This window comes from Lytechinus variegatus, chromosome 17 (genome assembly GCF_018143015.1).
Source record: "Lytechinus variegatus isolate NC3 chromosome 17, Lvar_3.0, whole genome shotgun sequence".
NCBI lineage: Eukaryota > Metazoa > Echinodermata > Echinoidea > Temnopleuroida > Toxopneustidae > Lytechinus > Lytechinus variegatus.
The window spans coordinates 23,646,714-23,672,336 of record NC_054756.1 but is presented as its reverse complement, the minus strand read 5'-3'; the positions used below and the strand labels follow the sequence as shown (position 1 = coordinate 23,672,336).

Here is a 25,623-nt window from a genome sequence, read left to right as displayed (position 1 = left end):
GTGCTTATTTAGGAACAAAATAGATAAACAGAGATTGACGTCGAATACATTGAATGTGGGTATCATGGTATTGCAGAAATACCTTGGAAACGACTTGACAAACTCTAATGCCCTTAAAATCTTATCATTTTCATGATGTAATAATTAAGTGCATCCAGGGAGTTTTTTTTTAATTTAGGAATTCAATTCAAGTTCAATTCATTTCAATTTACTAGTCTTTGATATGTAAAGAAGTGATTTCTTCATTGGCTTTGTACAGGATATTCTAATTAACAGAACCTATTGTTATGTATTGGGGTATAAGTATAATAGGCCTACTATGTTGACAGAATAAACAAATCGATTCATCAGTGCTTCCAACTCCTAAGAAAGTTCCCTAACATTTCATTTGGATTATCTTGCGAATAAGATGCTCTGGAGCCAAGAAGGACTAGACATTTCTGGTGCATGTGCTGTTCTTAGCTGACCACTGGAGCCCTTTTACATTTTGTAAAGTGATATTTAAGGATTTCGAGCATACTTTTGGTCAATTTTATTTATTTTTCAGTAAAAATGCAAGTCTTCACAATTTCTGGGGGCAGCTGCCCCCACTTCCCGCTACGGTATGGTTGTGGTCTACATAATAATTGGATTTACTTCAATGACATTCTTTCTAGTAACATCCAGGCAGTTAAGCAAGTAGGAAAAAACAAGAACGACAAAAGAACAAAAACAAAATCTGCATCTAGCATCTATGCACATCAGTATCGTGAGAATTGGTACTAAGTTTAGTTTCACGTTGTAGGCATTCTCTGATAAAAAAACACACTTGACAAAAATAGTACAAGCCGTTTTTGTCAGCACATAATCAGGCATGTGTAGTCCAGAGATCGAGTCAGGCGCGTACGCAAGGGGGGGGGGGTTCGGGGGTTCAACCCCCCCCCCCCCCCTTTCGTTTCGTTTCCCCCTTTTTTTTTTTTTTGCTTGCTTGTCTCCCCAGAGGTCGGTCTGGTCAAGGAGTCATCGGGCAAGCGCCTGATAACTCCTTGGTCTGGTTACGGATAGTTCCCCTACCCAGTAATGTATATGACAGCAATAATGAACAGAATCTCATGTTTCCGACGAAAAACACAGAAAAAATTTCCGCTCGCTTCGCTCGCTCCATTTTATTAGATCTATATCTTTTATTTCCGCATGTCACCGACATGATCACGGTATCGCCATTAACAAGGCCATACATGATTATCATGATGTATACTTATGAATACAAGTGAACCAAGACAAAGACATACGTTTTCTTACAAAATATGTTTTACCAATATGAAAACCAAAATGACGGAAAACGCTAAAATGTCGGTTAGCTCGCTCCGCTCGCTCGTAATAATTTATGAAATTCCCTAGTATTTATCAAGTATCTAGTCTCCTGTTCAAGGCCGTATTATGAGTGTTACGAATAGAAGGACATGTAGCATCGACTAATACTTGATTTACTAACAAACTATTGACAAGAAATGTATGTTTTGACGGAAAAACGCAAACATTTCGGCTCGCTTGCTCCGCTCGCTCGTAATTATTCATGACATTTCTCAAGTTTCTAGTGTTCTGATCAAGGCCATATCCAGGCGCGTAGCCAGGGGGGCGGTCGCCCCCCAAAAACGTCCCCAAAAAGAAAAAAAAAGGGGAAAAAGGAGAGGAGAAAAGGAAAAGGGAAGGAAGGAAAGGGAAGAAAGGTAGCTTTGTGTTTTTTCTATTTATTCTTTATTTTTTTCTCAAAAGAGAAACTCCTTCACTCTTCTTGCTTTAAATTCATATATGAATTTTGCTTCCGCGCTGCACGCGGTTAAATGACAATATTGAAGTTCTCCATTGTTCCCCCACCTTTTCTCTAACCCTTTTTTTCCACCTCAGCTATGTGCTTCTTGCCAGTTAAAGTTAAAATTGTATACATTACGGCATGAATTTGAGTAAGGTTAGGCCGAAGTAAATGTATGAAGTTATCTTTTTTTTCAATTGATCGCGCAACTTCTGGTCTGGTCGGCTCCGAGCGGGTAAAATCTTTATATCAGTTTCTGCCGTCACCTCCATAAAGTCAGCTTCTCCCGCTTTTCAGCTCATTACTATAAACAACCATAATTTGGGGGCAAACAGGTTCCTAATTTAAAAAGAGGAAGGTATGGAATTCGTGTCGTATTAAATAAAAAAGTACAATATTTTTTTATCAAATTGTATTAAACTTCATCTCCTGTCCTGTTTTGCGCCCTCAGTTTGAAATTTTGAATGACACTTAAGTTTCTTTATATTCAAAATGAAGCGCTTCAGGATAAGTAAAAAAATTAATCATCCTTTATTATATAGATAGATAATTTCAATAAATCACAGAAGTTTCAACTTTATGCGCACTATTTTCCTTGTAATGAAGTTCAATAATCTTAGAAAATCAATTGAATTAGAGACGATTGGGTATTAGAGATATCTACATTTGATGAAACGTCCGCCCTTTGAAATTTCAGAGTTTCATTGCTCATCGCGGGGAGGAATATCTTCCTCTACCAATCTTCTCTGTTTTGCGAGTTAAAAATATGCACTGATGCTAAATTGTTTGTAATCAAATCTGATCTTTCCAAAGAAAGTTTCAATATATCTTTGAGAATACCCTTTTTTCGGGACCCTTTTTATGGCAAGAAAAATTGATAAATCACTTTAGCTTCCGCGCTTCGCGCGGAGTTATTATCATTTTAATTTCCTCCATTATATACCTCTTTTGTGCGTTTACAATCACTTTTGAAAACAAGGTTCAAAATCGCAATATAGTCAACCGAATTGGAGGTACTAGAGACAAGAGAAACGGCTCCTTTTCATTTTAATTTATGAAACACTAAAAGCTTCGCGCGGGAGGGGGAAACTCCCCCTCCCTGCACCCACCCCCTAGGGAGCGCGCTTCGCGTGCATTTACCGCCCCCTCCAAAATGAAATCCTGGCTACGCGGTTGGCCATATCATGAGTGCTACGATCCGAAGGACATGTAGCATCGACTATGATACCAACAAACTATTGACAAAAAGGTTATGTTTTCAACGTAAAAACGAGAACATTTTTGCTCGCTCGCGGGTCATGACCGCACTGTTACATACCCATCCCCACTTAAATGTTATTGTCTTATTTGCAGCGCTGAAAAAAAAATCATCACCCCCCCCCCCCCCCCCCCCGCTCATCACTTTTTAGAGACTGGGCGAGAGATTTAAAAAAAAAATCAGCTCGAAAACCCCCCCTTTTCAAAAATCCTGCGTACACGCCTGGATCGAGTAATGGTCAGAATATATCACATCAGCATGATGGACACACATGACTGACAACAAACAGCATGCTTGCACGATGTTACCTCTTTGTCAGAAATGATAGAAATAATATTACCGTCACACAGAATTCATTAAGGGGCAATTGGAGTCCAACTTATCATATCATCCTCAATCCTAATTACCTCATTATCTTATTCGTAAGTTAATCCAAATAAGATGTTAGGTATCTTTCTTAGGAGCTGGGAGCACTGATCAATTGATGTGTCTGTTAACATACCCTAATACATTACAATACTTTCTGTTGATTAAAATATTATGTACAAAGCAAATGGATGAAATGTATCTTTACAAATCAAAGACTTGTAAATTGCAAAATGAATTGAACTTGAATTGAATTTCTAAATCAAGAAACTCGGAAAGAGCTGGTTGCACTTATAAAATCATGAAGATGATACGACTTTTAAGGGCTTTAGGGTTTGTCAAGTCGTTTCAAGGCATTCCTGCAATACCATGATACCACACCGAATGTATTCGACGTCTATCTCTGTTTATCTATTTTGTTCCTAAATAAGCACATTGGACCCCTTTATATGTAATGTCTTCTTAGATATAGACTTTTGAAAATGAAGAACCCACGAAAAATAAGACTTGTAACCGCTTTAAGACGTGTATTTTGGCTTCCAATGAAAGTTTGTTGACCTTTTGACCTCTCCCTGAGCTTGTCTTGACCCTTTATATCTTGTGAATAAGGACTTCTGACGATGGACTTATCGAAAATCGAAAAAAAAGTACACACATGCATAAAAACACGGGAAAATGAGCTTCCTTAACACCTTCAGTGTAATTTGCGATTTAACGAAAGTTCATTGACCTTTGACATTTCCGGTCATAACTTTTTAACGGAAGGTCAAGAGTATATGGTTATGTACACTTTTTTGTTCAGTATAACAAGACAAACAATTTGGTGTGTCACTCAACAGACTTGGGGCAATTTATAAAATTGACCGCTATTGACCTTATTTTGACCCCTAACATGGTCAAGATGACCATTGGAAATTTGTCACCAAGTTTAAAGATGTTCCTTGTGATGTCACCAATCACATAAAAGTGAAAAATCAGACTTAGCCAATTTGTCGAAGAAAATTACATATGCTGCCTGACTATAAATTGTCTTTACTCTGTCGATACCGCATCAAACTTCATCAAACTTTCAGAATATGCAACTAAGTGAATACCACAGTAGGGGAATGTCTTCTCATTACCCAAACTAAACCCCTCCAAAAAAGTTTGGAAATCTGATTTAAGCCACTGATTCCTCCCAACTCCCGATTTTACACAAAGCATATTATTTTCATATCATTCAAAAGGTCATTGATATGAAACCATGCTTATTATGATCATGCCCTCCGAAAAAAAAACAGGATTCAAAAGTTTTGGATGAGGTCTGAATTGAAAAGGTGTAAAATGAGGATAAATAGTCTTGAAGGGTTACCAAAGATTATTTGGTCTGTGTCAATAGAGATGAAAATTCATTCAAATCAAGCCCCTGCTTCTTCATTTTTGATGTTTTATTGTGGTTTATTTAGTAATGGTTCTGTGGTGTGAATACCCATGCATGTTTGTCTGAGTTTGCTTGTTCATAGGTGTGTTTGATTCCATGTTAATGTTGATGTTAAGGCGCATGAAAACAAGAGAAACCGCTGAGAAGCTCACTCATCACCAACGGAAAAAAGAACAGTGACTTTTTCGTTTCGCATCTGGAACGGAAACATTCAATCTGCGTTTCGTGTGCAAAATTCTGGTTGCTACTATGGTAACAGCGATATATCTGATTTAGGACGACTTTCCAAATCCAAATTTGGTTCCTCCCAGAGCTCGAGAGGCCGCCCGGGGGACCCACTTCCATTGATTGGTGGATACCAGGCGCGACCACACGTAAAAAGGGAAAGAGTGGGTAAGTACGTTATGTATAGGCCTATGTAGCGTTATGAGGGTGTGAGAAACAATGATTAAAATACTGAAAAGGGATATATTTCCACTACTTGTAGGGTGTCACAACTTGTTGAGAGATGCATTTTCATAATCTGGAAAAGACCTTCCCTTGTTTAGGGTGCTTTTCGAAACCCCATGGTCGCGCCTGGTACCCACTCATCAATGGAAGTGTACCCCCCGGCAAACCCCCCATTTCTGCGGAAAAGTAAAACATACTGCCCATTACATTGTGTGCTAGAGGCATATCGTTCATGTAGGAGGTGCAGGCAAAAGAAAAAACTCCGCAAATTTAGACGGTTTATGGCCTGTTGCATGATGTGTACATGTCAACGCATGGGAAATGATTCGGCTTGAGAGGTGATCTGACTCATGGAATCAATTGCCAGTGATCCACAAATAATGCACATTAAATGCAATATCGATTCGATGGACTGTAATGATCTATATCTAAGCCTTAATTCGGTAAGTTTTTGCTTACTCAATATGTACTCGATTTGTTTGAAAAACCACTTTCTTATCCATGTCATAATCTACATTTCGCATGTCTCCAGCCAGCTGGAGTCATAGCCATGATACAGGTACAGTCCCGCCGCGAGCTTCGGCAGGCAAATGGCATGGCATGGCATGCTGGTATCGTATGAAAGAGCTTTGCACACGAAAAGCAAGATCTATAGGGCCTGTAACACAAAGCTTGGCAATGATTGTAAAACAGTTTTCTACGTTTGATTGTATTGACTGTAATGTATAATCAATCTAGAAATTCGAGTCTATGATTAATCGTTAACTTTTGAGTTACCCGACTCTAATCTCGCGTTGTAGAGATTTGCGAAAGGTGCCTATTTTGTGATTACTCTAAACGCCCCGTTACCGCCTGGTGAAAATATGCAGATGATACATTTCAGGTTGATATAGATGAAGAGTAAGGCACAATCTGGTTTGAATATAATTCACTAGCACAGGGCAGGAAATAATTTCCATTTAGGTAGAATGTAGAGTTAAATTGTTCATTTTTTTTTTCATGGATAATGAGAACTTAAATAGAGAATGCTAAATATGATTTTAAGAAATTTAATGTATTTTGCTAAAAAGTTAAAAAAAGGTTATCATGAAATTGTAGTTTGCACAGCAATAAAAATACATAGTTTGATGACATTGTATTTACCGTTCTGCTTAATTTTTTTTTAACAAGTGCACACCTAGTTACCAATAATGCATTCAGCATTTCCATTTATTTGAAAGCAAGATAAAAGAGCTTTGTAGATGAAAGGGGAAGTTCACCCTGAAGAAAACTTTGATGTAAAAATAGCTGAAAAAATAGTAAAAAATATTGGTGAAAGTTTGAGGAAAATCCGTTAAAGTGTAAGAAAGTTATTAGAGTTCAAATTTTTGGATTTGTGACGTCATAAACGAGCAGCTGCCTCATGTGTTATGTAATATAAAATGTATGAATTTCAAATTTTGTATGGTTCCTGATGACTTAATTTTGTTTTCTTTTCATGATCGGATGTGAAATGATTTGTCTATTGATATACAAAAGGTACAGTGAAAACTATTTTCAATTTTCTGAGAAAATGGCATTTTATTGTTTTTTTACCATTCGCTATGTAGGAATGCTGCTCGCATATGACGTCACAAATCAAATAATTGAAATTCTAATAACTTTTTAATTATTTGATGAATTTTTCTCAAACCTTCGGCAATATTTTTTATTATTTTTTCTGCTATTTTTACAATAAACTTTTTGTCAGACTGAACTTCTCCTTTAAATGCTTTGCTCACGGGCATTAGGGCCGCGGCCGGGGATCGAACCCCAGACTTTCCATGTATAGCCAGGCGCCTTAGACCACTCGGTCACGGCACCTCCACATTCTGCTTAATTTCGCTGTCCCTACCAAAACTACACCATCAAACACCAGAGCCAAGACCTTGATCTTCTGTCCTGACAGCGCCGAAACTTCCCCGGAAACATATAGGTGAGCGGCCAGAAGCCAAAAAGTGCCTTATTTCTTGACTTTAATCCCCCCGGCTGGATCAAAGCAAAATCATACATCAAATTAAAGGAAATTTCCTGAATTTTTCGGAATTGGGCATTAAAAATGCCGTAATGTGTAGCATCACTATGGAAACCAGCCTTGAACAAGCCACGCCCATTTTAGATACTTATTGAATATTTATCACGAATATTGATTTTTTACTTATTAATTTAGATTATCAGATATTTTTCTTATTTTCAAAGGATAGATCTACTATATATTGTAAGAAGAATTACTGAAAAACAACTTAGCATGAATTTTATGAACATTTTCTCAGAAATTGTTGCCTAGCAACATAACTTTCCTTAGCAACCATTTAGCTCCTTAAGTTAACCACTTATTTTTCCATTTCAAACCTAACTTTTAACTTTTTAACTAGGTTGAATTAAACCAAATAAGTTACACCAATGAAATTATATAAATTATCATTTAAAAATAATAAAAAGAACTGAAAACCCTCATTTAAGCTATTGAGAACCTCAAATTAATTTGCTATGCTCTCCCGGACACACCCCTTCACATCGTACAAATCGCCATTTTATTGTTCATTTTGACTACATTGATACACATACATGTACATGTACGTACAAGTCACATACTTTATACTAGTTATTTTGTACGGTGAAAAAGTTGATTGAGTGAATAATTCCTGATCAATTATCTTGTCTTCAATAGAACAACAACAAAATGACAATTTCACATTATCCATGGATACCAATTGTTGCCTAGCAACGACTATATTAACACTCTTTTCCCTGGACAAATCTGTGGAAAATAGTCCATTATGAGCAATAATACTGACACAATTATCATTATAGATGTCTACAAACTCGTTTTCAGTAATCATTCAACAAACTATTTTATAGCTTCCATGGAGTCAAATGTGTTGCCCAGAAACAATATTCCCTAGCAACGGCAATGTTACCACTCTTCATCTCGGCTAAATGTGTTGACGAAGTTGTGCCTTAGAGTAAAAATATGGGAACGTGCGCGTACTGCGCGAACAACGGTGCTGGCCGCATACTCGACGCGAATCGACCAAAGCTAGCTGGATATGGACTAGAATGATATGGACTTGGTCTGTCACTGTTGTGGCACTAAGGCAGTTGAGCAACGATAAATGTTCAAGGTTAGAATCTTAATATTCTCTTTCAGTGTTGATTGGAGTAAAAAAAATATGAATACAGTCTGTAATATCAACAATTCCCCATCTTTTTGCTATCCATCAGGCAGAAATCGAATATGGCCACTACACGAGCAAAGCCAAGCCCTTGACCAGGGATTCTCGAATAGCGGCGCGCGTGCGCCACTTATGGCGCACCGAGCCTTGCGGAGTGGCACGTGAGAGCTGGTATGAAAAAAGATGGGTGAAAATATGTATGTAGATTTGATATTTGATAATAATTTTATACAAAGGGAAAAACAAGTCAGTTTTATTTTAAACTTAATTCTACCTTGAATTTTATTTTATTTATTCTAACGTTATGGTTTTTATATGCTTGGTGTATGGAATCATGTGCAACTGTCTGCATCACGATAGAGGAATACAATAATACAAAATACTATGATCATAAGTGATCCTGGGGGTGTTTCATGATAGCTGTCAGCACTGACAAGTTGTCTTTTTCCGGCAGTTACCATAGTAACAGTCAGAGGCCAGCGCTTTTCAGCCAATCAAAACCAAGGACTTCTCTAAAATTGTTAGCACTGACATTTTAGTCAGTGCTGACAACTTTCATGAAACACCGTCCTGATAGCCCCGTTCGTCAGATATCTATTACGTTTTTAACTTTTTCTACGGCTAGTAATTTTCCATTTCAAGATTATACATTGAAATTTGATGGAATTGCTCAGATGCAGCATTTGAAATGATGACAAAAAAATCCATCATTTATCACTCTTGTACCTGATAAACCATGCTTTTAATCAACAACTTGGACTCTTGGCATAGCACATCGAATTCTCCATTCTTCTCATGATATTGATCTAATTATATTTAATCATATTGGTTATATTGATTTAAATTTGACATGCATGTTAATTGATATTTGATGCACTTATCACTTTATTCAATGTTGAATTTTGTTCAAGCTTTTATATTCAAATTGAATTGATTTATCTTGTACTTATTTGTATTATGTTCATGATGTTGAAGAATGAAAAAATAAATTAAAATGAATATCATATCGGAATAAAATAGCGACATATATATATAGATATAAAATAAAGTTCTTAATTTGCATATTGGTGTGGCATGGAAAAGCAAGTCGGGTAAGTTTTAACCATCAAATAATGTTCACAGGAGGAGTTTTAGACATATTAAAAAATCAGAAACTTTGTTTCCGAAGCCGATTATTTAAAATCCAAGGATGTGAAAGAGAAATGCTGCAAGGTATTGCCTGCTGTAATGTGTGCATGCCCTCGTGAACCAGCGGTATAACTGGTGTGTTGTGAAAAGCCATTTATCATTTGAAAAAAATAATAAATTGTGTAGTTTGTTTGCATTTGTGTTTCTTGTGTTGGCATTAATTAGACAATTAAGTTAATTATACACTTAAATTGGACACTTAAAAACCTCATTTTCCAAAGCTTCAAGGGGCTCCGCCCCCTCGAGCCCTCCAGGGGCCCCTCAGCAATATTTCGCTCGTTAGCGCTAGTGGAGCAGTACAGATTCTCGACAAGAAATGTGGCGCTTCAAACAAAAGTAATTGAGAATGACTGCCCTAGTCCTAACGCCGGGGTAGGGGGGGGGGCACTATGCGTGCTGGGTATGTGCCGCGGTGGGGACCCCCATTTTTGTACACTCAAATTTCCGTTCCAAGGCATGGCATTTTTATCGCATTGAGAGAATATTTTTCGTTTCGCCGCTACGGCCGCACTGATCCGTTACAATAAGCTGCAATTTTGGTGAAAAGCGGCCGCAGTGCGATGTCCCGACCATCGCCTCTGCGCGAGCGCACCCGGTGCCCCTGCTGCCGGGCTAGCTAGCTGCATGCACGTATGCCCGTTCCATAGGGATGCATACGCACTCGACCCGTTCCATTGACCCGTTGTAACTGTGGACAAAAACAATTTTAGTTCCGAAGCCCGTTCCGAGGACCCTCCATTTAAAAATAAGCCCACTCCAAAGCCCCCGTTTTTGTCTCGCCCGCGGTATATGTATATACCTACCACTTTTTTGGTCGAGTACCCCCCCCCCCCCCCCCGCCGGATGAAAAATTATTTTTCCCACCGCAGTTCCAGGCGCAAATGTGAAAATTTTAAGACTTGGGTCTTTGGAATAAGAGTACACATGCGTACTCAGAAAGAATAAAATAAGAGGAGCAATATAAAACTTGTTTGATCGAAATCGGTTATAGAATAAGCAAGTTATAGAAGATTGAAAACTCTTTTTGTACTTTTTATGGGGATCCTAAAATTGGCAAACGAGCTCCAAAATGGCTGATTTTGTGGACAACTCTCCATTTGTTTTGTTTTGCCAATTTCAGGATCCCATAAAAGTACAAGACTTTTTAAATATCCATAACATGCTTATTGTATCCCCCGAACAGAGTTCGGAGGATACTATGGATTTGGTCTCGTCGCGCCGCCGCCGAGATTTCCTTGTGAGCGCTCTATCAGATGCATTTCTTCTCCGATCGTCTCCAAATTTGGCATGAAGGTTGAGTATGGTATAGCAAAGAAGCCTCTCGATTTTGGTGTGGGTGGAGGTCACATGGTAAGGTCAAAGGTCATTTACAGGTCAACATTAATGTTTACATGCAAGACTCTCTTATGCCACCTAACTCCGCAACCGTAAGTCACTTTTCAACCAAACTTGGATGATAGATCAGATGGTCTTGGGGAACCTGCATGTTATGCTGCAGTCAGAAGTCACATGGTAAGGTCAAAGGTCTTTTTCAGGTCAACAATAAAGTTTACATGCAATACTCCTTATGACACTTAACTCTGCAACTGTAAGTCACTTTTCAACCAAACTTGGATGGTAGATGGATTTTGGGGGACCTGCATGTTATGCTGCAGTCAGAGGTCACATGGTAAGGTCAAAGGTAATTTTCAGGTCAACGTTGATGTTAACATGCAAGACTCTCTTTCTCCGCAACCATAAATCACTTTTCAACCACACTTGGAAGGAAGATGGACTTGGGGACCTGCATGCTAGGGTCATTGTCGCCATGATAAATGTATATTTTTGTCAAATTTATGTGTGAGCTCTATATATCGCAATGACGGATGACGCGGTGGGTTCGGAGGATAAATGTGCTCGGCTGCGCGACCCGCCGAGCATCTCTAGTTTCATAACCGATTATGATGAAACTTATGTTTTCAATTGTTCCTCTCATTTCGCTCTAATAAGATTGCTTTCGTCTCGATTTTTGACTTCCTTTATTTGTGGCCGCCGTTCACGTTGCCACGAATTAAAGGGGAAGTTCACCCTGAAGAAAAGTTTGTTGTAAAAATAGCAGAAAAATTAATAAAAAATATTGGTGAAGGTTTGAGGAAAATCCGTTAAAGATTAAGAAAGTTATTAGAATTCAAAGTTTTGGATTTGTGACGTCATATGCGAGCAGCATTCCTACATAGCGAATGGTAAAAAATCAATGAATTTCAAATTTTGTATGGTTCCTGATGACTTTATTTTGTTTTCTATCTATGATCGGGTGTGAAATGATTTGTCTATTGATATACAAAAGGTACTGTAGAAACCATTTTCAATTTTGTGAGAAAATGACATTTCTTTGATTTTTTTACCATTCGCTATGTAGGAATGCTGCTCGCATATGACGTCACAAATCCAAAACTTTGAATTCTAATAACTTTCTTAATCTTTGACGGATTATCCTCAAACCTTCACCAATATTTTTTATTAATTTTTCTGCTATTTTTACAATAAACTTTTCTTCAGGGTGAACTTCCCCTTTAAAGAATCAGTACCCTCAATTTAAACCTAGATCAAGTTTGTGAACACTTATCGAATTGCCATTAATGAAAAGACGAAGTGCTAGGCTAGACTTTATAGGGCTAGCCTAAGCTACCGACTGCATTAACTTAATCTAAAATCTGGACCTCTCTAATGCCATGGACCATGGTCAACTGGTTAAAATCTGAACTTAACGTTTATTTACGTTTGACCAATGAGCTAGCCTGGCTTGGTTTAATAGGTCTAGTCCGTATATAGAACTAGTACCACAAACAATTATTACCGATTTTGAGCACGGATATCAAAAACATGATTAGTAAAGAAAATGCATATCGATCGAAATTTAGTTAATCAGATTAAACGATTTATTTTGCGATTGCAAATGGTAGTCGCGCGTTCACATAAGCAGTTTACAAATTTGATTAGTAAAGAAAATCAATATCGATCGAAATTTTGTTAATCAAGAGAGATATTTTGCGATAAAGTGGTGAACCTTGGGTCGCGGCATGGGGGGCACCAGCAAACAAAAATCACTTAGTGAGCGCGCGAAGCGCGCTTGGTTGTCAGATGTATTGACAAAATAGAGGCATTTTAAGGACAGTTCTATTAACCCTATCTAGGCCGGGGGCCTCGGAGCCCCCCCCCCCTCAACGAATCGCGCGATATTTTCGCCGCGCGAAATTTTCCTGACCGCGCCGCTCGCTGACTTTTTACTTTCAAGTCTTGCGCAACTTTTGAGACCAATTTTGCGTCACCCGGGTACGTGGTTCCGAAATTACGCAACATTATGTAAGTGCATGTCAGACCAAAAATTACTCAAAAACGTGATTTCGTGTACAAAGTCAAAGCAAATTGTGTTTTCAACAAAAATTCATAAATGCATGATTATTTTTAGTGTTGCTGGTCTAAGTGTATTTATTTTATGCTTTTTATGATCACAGAAGAGTCCCCAACAAATTTCCTGGAAAAAACAACGAAAAACAAAAGGTCAAAAAACATACAAATACATAAGAAATTGCGAAAAACAATATAATACATAAGAAAATGATTTGATATCGCAATTTTTTTCATGTACACTTGCAAAGAACACCACAAAGAGTTTCTATTTGGGGCTTTATTTAGGGAGAAAAAGTATGATTTTGCAGACTAATTACGCATAAATTAGCATGATCACTTAATAGCAATTCGCATGAAAAAATTACTATACAATCTTGTAGATTATGTCCCAGGCAACCCGCGTGCTAATTTTCGGCGCGATCGCGTGGTCGACGGCCGAGATCTTAAGGGGGGCCTGGGAGCCCCCCCCCCCCCCCCGGCCATATGAACTCCAAAAATACCCCGGCCTAGATAGGGTTAACGGATACGTATCTCACTGATCAAATACCAATACGCCCAAAAAAGTGACATTATAAGAAGAACACTCGGTTGCCAGTTGTATTGACATAAGAGGCATTTTAAGGACAGTACTATCAACGGATATGTATCTCACTGATCAAATAGTAATACGCCCAAAAAAGTGACATTATAAGAAGAACACTCGGTTGCCAGTTGTATTGACATAAGAGGCATTTTAAGGACAGTACTACTGACGGATATGTATCTCACTGATCAAATAATAATACGCCATAAAAGGTGACATTATAAGCACATGTTTGTATTCATGATACGTATCTTTCTCGCCTAAGAAACAATGCGAGCGCAAAGCGCACAAGGCCGTCGCTCTGGATATCGTCTGTAAATCTGCGCGCCCGTCGAGAAAAAAAAAACACATTTATACCAGTAGGCATAAGTGAATGGAACTCTTTATCTCAAGACAGTCGATCTGTTCAATCATCATTAATATTGAAACGACTTCTAATTTCCTCAAAATATTCGCATATCATATAATTGCATAATTTGTTTTCGCTCAAGTCAATATGTAATTATAATGTTAAATTAATTATTATATGTTACAAGTAAGTAACGAGTCTGCAGAATGTGCCATAGTATGTGAGGGAGTGTGTGTGTGTGGGTGTGTGAGTTTGGGTGCTTCCGTGCGTTTGTGTGTTTCTGATTAATCTGATGACGACACAGATGGTTGGGATTTTTAAAGATTTATTTCTATTGAAAAATGTTTCACAACGTCCAGTTTGATCAAATCGGAATATCAAAAATTGTTGAGCATGATACACTTCGTTTTCGTTATTTAAGGAAAGTGCAAAAACAGTGTTGCATAGCTTGCGCTTCGCACTCGTTATAACTGTTTATTGAGATATATATATATTTATATGATCGCAGTAAATATTGAGGGGGTTGATTCAACCCCCCCCCCCCCCCCCTCCGGCCATTTTAGGGTTAAGGTTATATCGCTTCGAATGTCTTGTTTTTAGGCCTAAATTTACATTAAATCTAAGCTGTCGCTTCGTGCTCGCATCATGTATTTCTATATTTTCTTTCATGTTGGACAGTGCTCAAATTTTCCATTAGAATACCGAAAATTTCCGTTGCGCTTCGCGCTCGCATTCAGATACAGAGAATGTTAAATTGCAAATGCCGCATTTGAGTTTGTTCTTTATTATAAAAAATTGTGAAACAATTAAGTTTTAAGTCAAAATTTCAATTTGTCAGCTCGCACTTCGCGCTCGCATCATATATCATATATATATATCATATATATATCATATATATATATATATATATATATATATACATACATACATACATATTGTGTAAAGAAATGGATGAAGAGAACAAAGGTAGGCGTAGCGTATATCAAGGTTCCCCAGAGCTATCTACCCTCTGGAAAAAGACAGAGACATTTTTTCGGCATCACCAAATTTTCCAAAGGGTAGATAGCTCTGGAGAACCTTGATTTAAGCTACGCCTACCTTTGTTCTCTTCATGCATTTCTTTACACAATATTTAAATAAAAGAGTTGCCAAAGCTGTTGTACATGTATAACTTCACACATTTCTCCACAACTTTTCTTTATGAGATTCAGTACTATACAAATAATTTGAACTCGCGCTTCGCGCTCCCATCATTTTTTAAGATACACATTTTTTTCCAAATACAAATGCAGAAACTTACTTAATTCAAATGTACAAACTGTAAAAGTGCTTAGCTTTCAAGTAAAATATCCTAAATTTTCAGCTCGCGCTTCGCGCATGCTCTATTTGATCAGTGAAAATGTATCATATAAATAAGTAATTGCAAATAGTTAATAAGCATGTCCTTTTTCAGAAGGGTCAATTGAAAATATCAGATCGCGCTCGCAAGATTTGTTATACGCACATTCTTCGTGCGAAAAGTGCTTAGAATGTCCAGTATTCTTGTCGGAATTAAAAAAAATCAGCTTGCGCTTCGCGCTCGCATTTCGTTTTCGAGATACACAGCTTGCTCAATTACATAGAGAGAAGCTGAGTTTTCTTTAATGTATAAACGTGTAGAAATGTTTAGTGTTTAAGTCCAAATAGTTCAAATATAAATATGAATATAAAAATTCCGTGCTCTCTCTAGATTAGTGAGATGTGTATTATATTAATGAGTCACTGCAGACGTATAACTGACATGTCTGTTTTAGAACAGTTATTTAAAAGTATTGGCTCACGCTCGCATGAATTGTCAATATCGCATGTATCATTCATGCGAAAAGTGCTTAGAACGTTTTCTGGTCGGAATCATTTTTTTTTTTCAGCTCGCGCTGGGCACTCGCTACCATTGTTTGGTTAATGTATCCATCCTCTTTATGGTTACAATCGAGTTTTAATCTCAAAATATTACATTTTTCAGCTAGCGCTTCGCGCTCGCATTCATGGCTTGGAGATAAGTTTACAATTTCATGGTTCACTGCAGACAGTCTTCAAAAGGTGTTTATGCTGGCCAGTATAATTTCAGCCCGCAATTTGCACTCATAAGGTTCGTTTAGTTAGATACCCCTCTAGTTAATTATTACAAAAGTGATCACAATGATCGATTTCCAGGTCTAAATATACAAAATATTCAAACATTTGAGCTCGCGCTTCGCGCTCGCATGGTAATATATATTCAGGCCACATAATACCTTATGTTGCTTCAAAGAATGAAAATTTAGTTAGGACTAACCCTTATTAAAAAAATGGTGGCCGCGACATAGAAAATGCGGATTAAAATCTTTTCGAAACCCCCTCCCCATTCATGAAAGTTCCTTGGCATTACAAAAGAAAGTGTTACTAAGGCGAATGAAGAACAAGAACAAGATTCATGGTCGCGGGACATCGGTAATGTCGATAATCGGTACTGATATTTGTCGGTAATCAGGGCGTCTACACCCCCTACTGGGAAAGGCCTAGGGACGCCCCTGAAAGCGCAAGCTGAAATTTTGTATATATTGACGGCAAACAGGGACATTTTAAGGACTATATTTTAGGAATCCATTTAGAGTATACATATCTCACCATAGTCATCTATCACCAAGCTCTAAGGGCTTGCTTATTTTGTTAGAATTATATCTTAACACATGAAGCACTTTTTGAAGTCATTTAAATCATGATTTTCGTACGCATCTCAATATTACGAGCGCGAAGCGGGAGCTGAAAATTTATAAAATTCAGACCCGAAGAGGGGCATTCTAAGGCTAGTTTGTAGGAATATACTAAGACCATACGTATATTTCACCAACCAAATAATGCAAGTGCGACACGCGAGCTGAAAATTTGTATATTCAGTTTAAAAAAAAAAGATATTTTAAGAACTGATTATAGGAATTCATGAAGAGCAGACATATCTCACTAATCCACTAGTACGAACGTGAGCACGGACAGGAATTATTTTATATTAAGACTTTAAAATGGGCCAATCACTTTAAGCATGTCACTACACAAAACAATTAATAACTCAAAGTACGAGAATAAGCTTGAAAATGGGAGGTTTTAGTACAACGGGATAATACATCTCTTTAAACAGACAATGCGAGCAGTAAGAAAAATAAAGACATGGGCCAGAGCAGATTATGTTTCATATAGTATTGAAAAAGGGTATCTATGTAATATAACATAACATAATCATAATATAATATATTATGTGATATAATAAAATGATATAATATTATAATGAACAACATTTCTTCTTTGCTACAACGTTTCTCTTCCTTTCTCCCTCTCTTTCTCCTTTTCTCAGTTTTTTTTATTTTTGGCCGGCCGATGGGGCCGGGGGGGGGGGAAGTGTCCTATCTAGTCCTTCTCTTACCCCTTATTCTCCTGACAATCTTGAACACATTGCTGACATCCACATGATAAAGTCAAAATGCTGCACTAAAAATTGCAATTCATGATCACTCATGCATTAAATTTCAATTTAATAACTCGTGAAATTTTCTCAAACAACTATATGATCAAAATTGATCATTAATTCATCCTAAATCCCTCTAATTTTGCAAGTTCCAACCAAAAAAAAACCTGGAAGACATTGGAAGGCTAATTCCGGTCCAGACTAATTTTCATACCCTTTGTTTCATTGGGCGATGATCGCTCAAGCATGAATAGTTTTCCAATTTTTGGTGTCATTTGAAAGTTGAATTTATTGGCTTTCCAAAATACACAAGTCTTTCCCCCAAAGTGATATATATTTGTTTTATTTGGCAGCCATTTCAAAAGTGTATAGTTTTTTAGTGGACGCACTGTATGGGTGGCATGGGAATAAATGTCATTGCCATTGTCATTGTGCTTCTAGAAAATCATGCGCATGGAATGAATGATTGTACGAACTGGCTCAAACCTTGATTTGTGACGCTAAAAATCAGTGCGCATGGTGCGCGTGATTTTACGAAGTGGCTCAAACCCACTGTTTTGGGGGTAAAAATTTGCAGCTTGTAAAATGCATACATGCGCTTCTTTTCAAGTATTAAGAGAATGAATACGAATTGCGGACGAAATTCTGCATATTATGAAAGAAAAGAATGTATGCATTAAATTGGTATGAATAATTAATCTGGGGCCCGTAACACAAAATTTAGCAATGATTGATTCCTTTGACTACTATGTAGAATCAATCGTGAAAATCAAGCGTACGATTAATCGCTGACCTTTGTGTTTCTTTCAAAAGCGTGAAGTTATGAGGGTCTGAGAAATCATTCAAACTTTGAACGCAATTATCTTGAAATCATGTTTTGGAGACCAGCCGAGGTTTGAGCCTGTTCGTAAAATCACTGACGAAATGTATAAAATGCTAAGGGTTCCGTAGTTCTGCTCTCAAACATTCTAAATCCATGTCATTTTCCCCATACTCTCCAGCTTTGTCGTGTTTGTAGAGGAACATATTTTGAAGCATTAAAAATATGGGTCCATGCGCTCATTTTTAAACTATCAGACCCGTATTATGAGGTCGGGTTTAACTTAAACTCAGGTTTAAAGTTGTGGTTTAAGTATGGAATATTTCACCTCATTCGGCTCTCAAATCATTCATAATTGTGTAGGAAGTACGAATAAATGATTGTCTTCACGATCTATGAATTAGAAAAGAGCACAGTAAAAATAAGAAACATGCAACTTAATAAATATTTTGACACTTTTTTGCTTCCCATAATTTTAAGAGAGAGTTAAACCTGACTTCAGATTACGGGCCTTTGTGTCCAAACTATTGTGAGTTGGCTTGAAACAGACCAAAACGGGCCGAAAAAAGCCAAAGTCTGATAATACCGTCTAAAAGGCAAATGTCGTCGTATAGTTCTGCTCCCAAACTTTGTTGTAGAACGTTTAAATGAATGATTGCCACATGGTGGCATCTGAGGGGAAAATGTTTATTCTTCTTTACAAGTAAGGTGAAAAATATCTAACTCACATTTAATATCGCTTAAATTTCATCTGCGTCCATTTTGCTCATTGTTCACATTCACTTTTCAAATCTACATACAGACTAGCTTTAAACGTACCACTTTTCACCCAAAAATAAATGCCTCTTATGCTTTCTTTCATAAAAAAAAATCAGAAATCGTGCATCATATCTCAGACTTGGCCCCTATATTACAAAATTTTGTTAATACGAAATCCGAATATAACATTATAATGGCTTAATAATATTGGGGAGATGTAAAAAAAAAATCCCTCATCATATCATGTCTTTATTTTTATTATTTTATTCTTACTTCTTTCCCGTTTTCAGTCCAAGAACACATTTCTACTGCTAGTTGTCTTGACAACCGTTCTGATGTCATACACAATCTTACAACTAAACCAAGGAATAGCAAGCTCAAACATTCTACGGTAAGATATATACATATATATTTTTTTAATCTTTAGAGAAAAAGAAATCCCACTCGACTGACGTAAAAAAAAACTCATTAATTTCATATGTTTGCAAGAGAGTTCTAGATACCATTAATATAGACATCACCATTTCAACAAACGGACAAGTCTTATTTCATTGATATCCAGTACACAATGTGTTCGTACATAATGCGTATCAATGTGTATCGCAGAAATCTGTTTGCGCAGAAATGCTCGTTTTCACGCAGTGTCAAGGGGAAAGGGCGAAATCAAACTAACGGTACCCTGCGATACATTTTTCCTACTTCCCTTTCACTTTTAGTCAATTTAGATCAAACAGATACATTCAAGCATTTTCAAACAAATTTGCCACCCAAATTGAAATTTCAACACTTAGTAAGCACAACTTTTACCCTTTTTGTGCCAGCTGGATCTGATGACATAACTGAATCTGAACAAAAGTTTACATCAGACATCTCCAGCACTTTTTCACTAAGTTTTTATTATTTAAAGTGGGTTGACATTTATTTTTTCATTTAATACTTGTTTCTCCACACTTTTCCCAAGCTCAACAATGATTAACAAAATGAAAATCAAGCCTAATTCATTTTATGTAAATCACAGCTCAGTGTAAATCAAATATCGTCTTGATGGCCTTGGTGTGTGGGGGAGTGGGGCGGGGCGCAATGCACTCTTCGAAGTGTATTGGGCAAGGAAACAAGTTAAAAGAGGTCAGAGATATCTTCAAATCAATTTTACTTGCTAAATTCTACGTGTTCTTCATGATAAAGGTTTACTTTTATTCGCATAGCTATTTCAAAGTTCTGCGCAAATCATTTTTCACTAACTTTTCAAAAGTAAGTGGTGCTCACTCAAGCGGAAATATTTTTCGATAGTTATATCGTCATTTGCTTAAATGGATCTGTACCAATGTTAAAATGTCGAAAAATCTTCAGGATATTACAAGTGTATAATTTTACAGGATTTTTTTCAAAGTGTAAACTTTTTTTGATACGCACTGTATATTCCTGTTGAACGTCTGCTACCGGCGGGTTTCATGCCCAAACTTGAGGCGATCTTCAGGGTCTGTGATTGTGGCCTGAGATATCCTTGAGTGTGAACAGCCCTTGTTGATATAGTACATTTGGTGAAGTATGCATCAGAGTTGAATGAGACAAGCTCGTGGTGGATCTTGTAGAACATATAAGGCGTGAGAATTTTCGTCGTTGTTGAAGGGATGTACATCCTAGCTCCTGCAGCATCGATGGCACACTTAATGTCTTGTGATATCGATTCAGTGTGTATCTGGCTGCTCTGCACTGGATCATTTCAAGCTGGTAGATGTTCTTGGGGGTTAATGGATCCCAGACAGTAGATGCATATTTCACCAAAGGTCTAATGAGTAGTTGGTATGCTGTAGCTTTCATCTTGGGAGAGCTTACTCGCAGGTTTCTTCGTAGGAAGACAAGGGTGTTATCAACCTTTTGACAAACATTGCTAATGACAATAATAATTGTCATTTATATAGCTACGACTGCTCAAAGCGCTTCACAATTATTATTACCCGGTCACTGGATTCATAGTATTTCCAGCAGCCTGTTAGGCTCACACTTGCTACACCAACCACAATGACGGTTGTTTCCTACCGGTACCCTATTAGCACCTGGGTAAGAGTGGCAAAGTGTGGATTGACGCCTTGCCAAAGGACGCTAGGTCATGGTGAGATTCGAACACACGACCTTTTGATTGCTGATGTGGTTTACGGTACACCATGTGGAGTGTTATAGAAACAGTGAATAGAAGAAGAGAAGAAGTGGATAGGCGAGAAAGTGGAGATTTGAGAGTAGAGTATTTTTTCTTGAAAATAGTCCTGAAAAGGACTGTAAACCAGAAGGAATGTTGGGTAAGAACAGCTTGAGTAGTAGAGCTGATGAGGAGATGCTGGCTTGAGTCGGCGAGTAGAGATGAGTAGTAGAGAGACTCGACGTTTCGGACAGGAGACCTGAAGACGGACAGTCAACCTGTCCGAAACGTCGAGTCTCTCTACTACTCATCATCTCTACGTGCCGACTCAAGCAAGCATCTCCTCATCAGCTCTACTACTCAAGCTGTTCTCACTCAACATTCCTTTTGGTTTACAGTCCTTTTCATGACTATTTTCAAGAAAGAATACTCTACTCTCAAATCTCCACTTCCTCGCCTACCCACTTCTTCTCGTCTATCCCCTGTCTCTATAACACTCCACATGGTGTACCGTAAACCACATCAGCAATTGTACATGTCACCATGCAAACCTTCAAACAACATCTGACCTTTTGATTATAAGGCGAGAGTCAGAACCGCTACACCAAGGTGCTTCCATGGCGCTGATGTGACTGTTCCACTTCAGGTCTGATGTGATAGTGACACCAAGATGTTTCGTTGCTTCTACAGTCCAAGGATAGCATCGTTGAGTTTGTACTGGGGTACAATACTGTTTCGCTTCCTGGTGACTGTGATGACTTCACATCTATTGGTGTTCATCATCCATTTACCGATCCATCTGATCACTTAGTTTCTTGAGGTCTTTCAGCTCATCAGCATCTTACTGAACTGTGAGGTACATGATAGCATCATTAGCAAACAGTCGAGCACTTGACTTGAGTTGATCAGGCAGGTCATTGATAAAGTAGAGAAAGAGGCATGGGCCGAGGACAGAGCCCTGTGGTATGTCTGAAGTTACATCGACTTGAGATGAATTACGACCATCCAGGAGCACTTGCTGCTTCATGTTATGAAGAAAGATGGTAATCCAGCGGTTATGTCCTCCAACTCCATATAACTCCAGTTTCCGGTGAAGGCGCTGGTGACCCACCTTGTCAAAAGCCTTGCTAAAGTCCAGCACTAAAATGTCTGTCTGCTTTCCATCTTGAAGGTTGTTGGTCAGGTTGCTTACTAGTCCTAACCATTGTAGCTCACAGGACCTGTGTTGTCTAAAGCCATGCTGAAGATGGTACAGAATATCCTGGTGGTTTCCATGCTTCATGATATTACTGGCAATGACGTGCTTCATCAACTTACATGCGATGGAAGTTATTGAGATGGGTCTGTAGTTGCTTGGTTCCGCTCTATCTCCCTTCTTGTAAACAGACACTACATTGGCATTTCTCCAGTCCTGTTGTATCTCCCTGGTGCTATAGGACTTCCTAAAGAAATCCCTAAGGGACGTTGCGATAATACCTGATAGCTCCTTGAGTACTCGAGAAGTGATGGCATCGGGACCGGGTAATTTCCTTGGCTTCAGATTGTCAAGTAGTTTCTTGATACCTTTCGTTGTGATGACATGTGGCATGGTTTCATAAGGCGAAGTAGGGGGAAGCATGTCAGGCGGTACAGGGGTCTCTTCAGTGAATACTGATTGGAATTGCTGGTTGAGTGCATTGGCCTTTTTAGTGGGGTCGGTAATGTGGGAAATTCATCCACTGCCACTTCAGTTGAACTTAATGAAGCTCCAAAATCATTTCATGGCCATGAATTGATTGTCTTCGTTATCAGATCCATCAAACATAGACTCAAGATATTTCCAGCATTCTTCCCTGGTCTCTGACTGGATGATCCTCTTAAGACTTCTGCTATACTCTTCAAGGTTATAATGGAAGAAGTCCTCTGAATTTCAAGATTTTTTTGAATTTCTTGTCAACCCTACTCCTTTTCTTAATGAGCTTTCTACTTCTTGCAGTCACAGAAGGTAGGATGGTTCTGGACTTCAACATTGTATGAGGAATATGTGCCTCGATGCCATTCTTGATTCCTGCTTGAAATATGTTCCAATAATTCACTAATGGAGGCTTACTCGAGCTTGGATAATATTTTATCAGCTACTTTTGACATGCTGTCCTTGAACCCTTCCCAGTCTGCTTTGCTGTAGGCCGGAACCTTTCTAGGCATTTGACGTATTCCTGGTGGTTTCAAGTTAAAGGTCAGCAACGGACTGTCATGATCCGATATGCCAGGAAGGAAACACACATTGTAAAGGCAAGGGTGGGATTGTTGGTGAGGAACAAGTCCAGAGTGTGATGCCGTATTGTAGGTTCTTCTACTGGTTGGTTAAGTTGTTTGTTATTATGGATACTTTTTCCTTCAGGCAACGATTGCACAAGCCACTTTTTATTTGGTTTGAATTTTACTTTGTCCCAAGTTAGTCCCGGTATTTTTCATGATTAAATGATTTGATGTGGTTTCTATATCTTTGAATGTCCCCCTGGAAGCCCGAAGTAGTGTTTCTCTTCGTTGCCATATGTCGGTTCGTCGCCTTGCATACCATAGCCGTCTGCATACACTTTTCTAGTAATGGACATGGGGGGGTTGCCGACATTTACATTTTGGCTCTTCTTCCGCACGTCAATTCGAATTTAATGTGTGATAACTTTTTAGTTGTGGGTTTTTATTACGGTTTCCATGTTTTTCATGCAACTGCAGCTAACCTTTATTGTGTTCTCGTTGAATTTTTGGTTCAGTTTGTGTCCCTTGGAGAAGTACTTCATTATTAGCTTCAGGACTCCCCCTCCTTGTTGGTTTTTACCTCGGAATTGTATGGTGGGTTAAACCAGGTGACTTTTCTACTTCTATTTCTTCTTTTTCTTGCTTCTTCTATTAGCCTGGTGTATTTGTTGGTCTTATCATACCCGCTTCTTTTCAGGGCGTCGTCGTATGATAGCGCTGCTTTCTTGAACAAGTCTTCGTTAGAAGATAGTGTCGAAATGCGCTTTTCAATGGCCGCAGGTATTTGGTTGGGGATAGGGGTGGGTGGGTGGATGCCCTATGTACGTAGGTAGCTGTGTCGTTAGGTTTTCTGTATGGTTGAAAATCGCCTGTGTCTAGATTGAGGGTGACGTCCCAGTAATCTACGATTTTTTGGTTGGTTTGCACGGTGATGCGTCGGCCGAGATCATTGAAGACTTTTATGAGGTCTTTTCGCGCCCTATCCGCCCTGCTCCTTGATGCTAGTCGGAGTACTGCTCGGCCGTCGTCGAGATATAGGCCTACATTATAGGTGTTATAATTGTTTAAAACGCACGCCCCCTCAGATAAATGAAATGGCAGAGTTTGTAAATGACTTATTGGGAATTGTAGATGAGTTGGAATTCAGGCGGGTAAATGACCAATTCAAAAGTTTCAGAGGTAGGCCCTAACCATTTTTACTCATCCAATGAGAATTCATCACATTTGTATTGGCGATGTTTTCTCTCTGGTGGGTCAGCAGGAGCTAACCCAGGCGCGTAGCCAGAGGGGGCGGTCGCTCCCCCCCCCCCCAAAAAAAAGAAGGGAAAAGAGAAAAAGAAAAAGCGAAAGGGGAAAGAAAGGTATTGCTATTGTTGTTTTCCTTCTTTTTTTGGTCAAAAGAATAACAACCTAAACGAGACTTTCCTCTCTCTTCATGCTAAATATTTTGCTCCCGCAAATAAAAAAAAATATAAAATTGCTATTCCCTTTGTTTCCCACATCTTCTTTCTACTCCTTTTTTCCCTTTCCCGCCTTGGGAACCGTATATTCTTGCCAGATAGTGTAAAGTATACATGACACAAGATTTTGGATCTTCTGTTCAGAACGGGTAAACATTACTACCGTCACTCCCCGAGTCCCCAAATGCTATTTCTTCAGCAAGTAATTTTTGGCAGAGTATCTGCTCAAATGTGGAGGAATTAAATTCGTGCCGTGCTATATGTAAAAGTATGTACGATATTAAACTTTATTCTGAGCTGTATATCGCTGCTCATCCATCTCCTGTCTTGCTTTGCGCCATTGATTTGAAATTTTGAATATTACTGAACTTTCTTAATCAAATAAAAAGAGGCGCCTAATATGAGCGATTTTTTTTCTTCCAAAATAAATCACAGAGGTTTCCGTGCTTCGCAAGCATGGGAAAGGAAAAGTTCATCTTTTAGCTTCCATCATCCCTTTCACTTTTGAGCTCGTTTTTGTTCTTAATCGAGTAATATGTGTAATCTAAAATATATAAAAATTAGAAGAGATTACAGTTTCAGATAATTTTTTAAAGAGTCAGAGCTTCAAAGCCATTCGCGGGAAAGAATAGGGCCTGTTTCTTGTATTTATACCCGTCTTCTACTAGGTTTTGCGACTTGAGTTGACGGTAAGAGGAATTATTTTAAATACTCAAATTTTTTCCCATTTTGTTGACGCTC

General features: G+C 38.3%; 1 protein-coding gene across 1 annotated transcript in view; it reads left to right on the top strand.

Moving 5' to 3' along the window:
• Nucleotides 1-25,623, top strand: part of LOC121431410 (galactose-3-O-sulfotransferase 3-like) — a 32,426-nt gene that overhangs the window by 4,433 nt on the left and 2,370 nt on the right. The window contains exon 3 of the mRNA XM_041628974.1: nt 19,338-19,438. Within this exon, the coding sequence (XP_041484908.1) occupies nt 19,338-19,438 (101 nt within the window). The remainder of the gene's footprint in view (nt 1-19,337; nt 19,439-25,623) is intronic.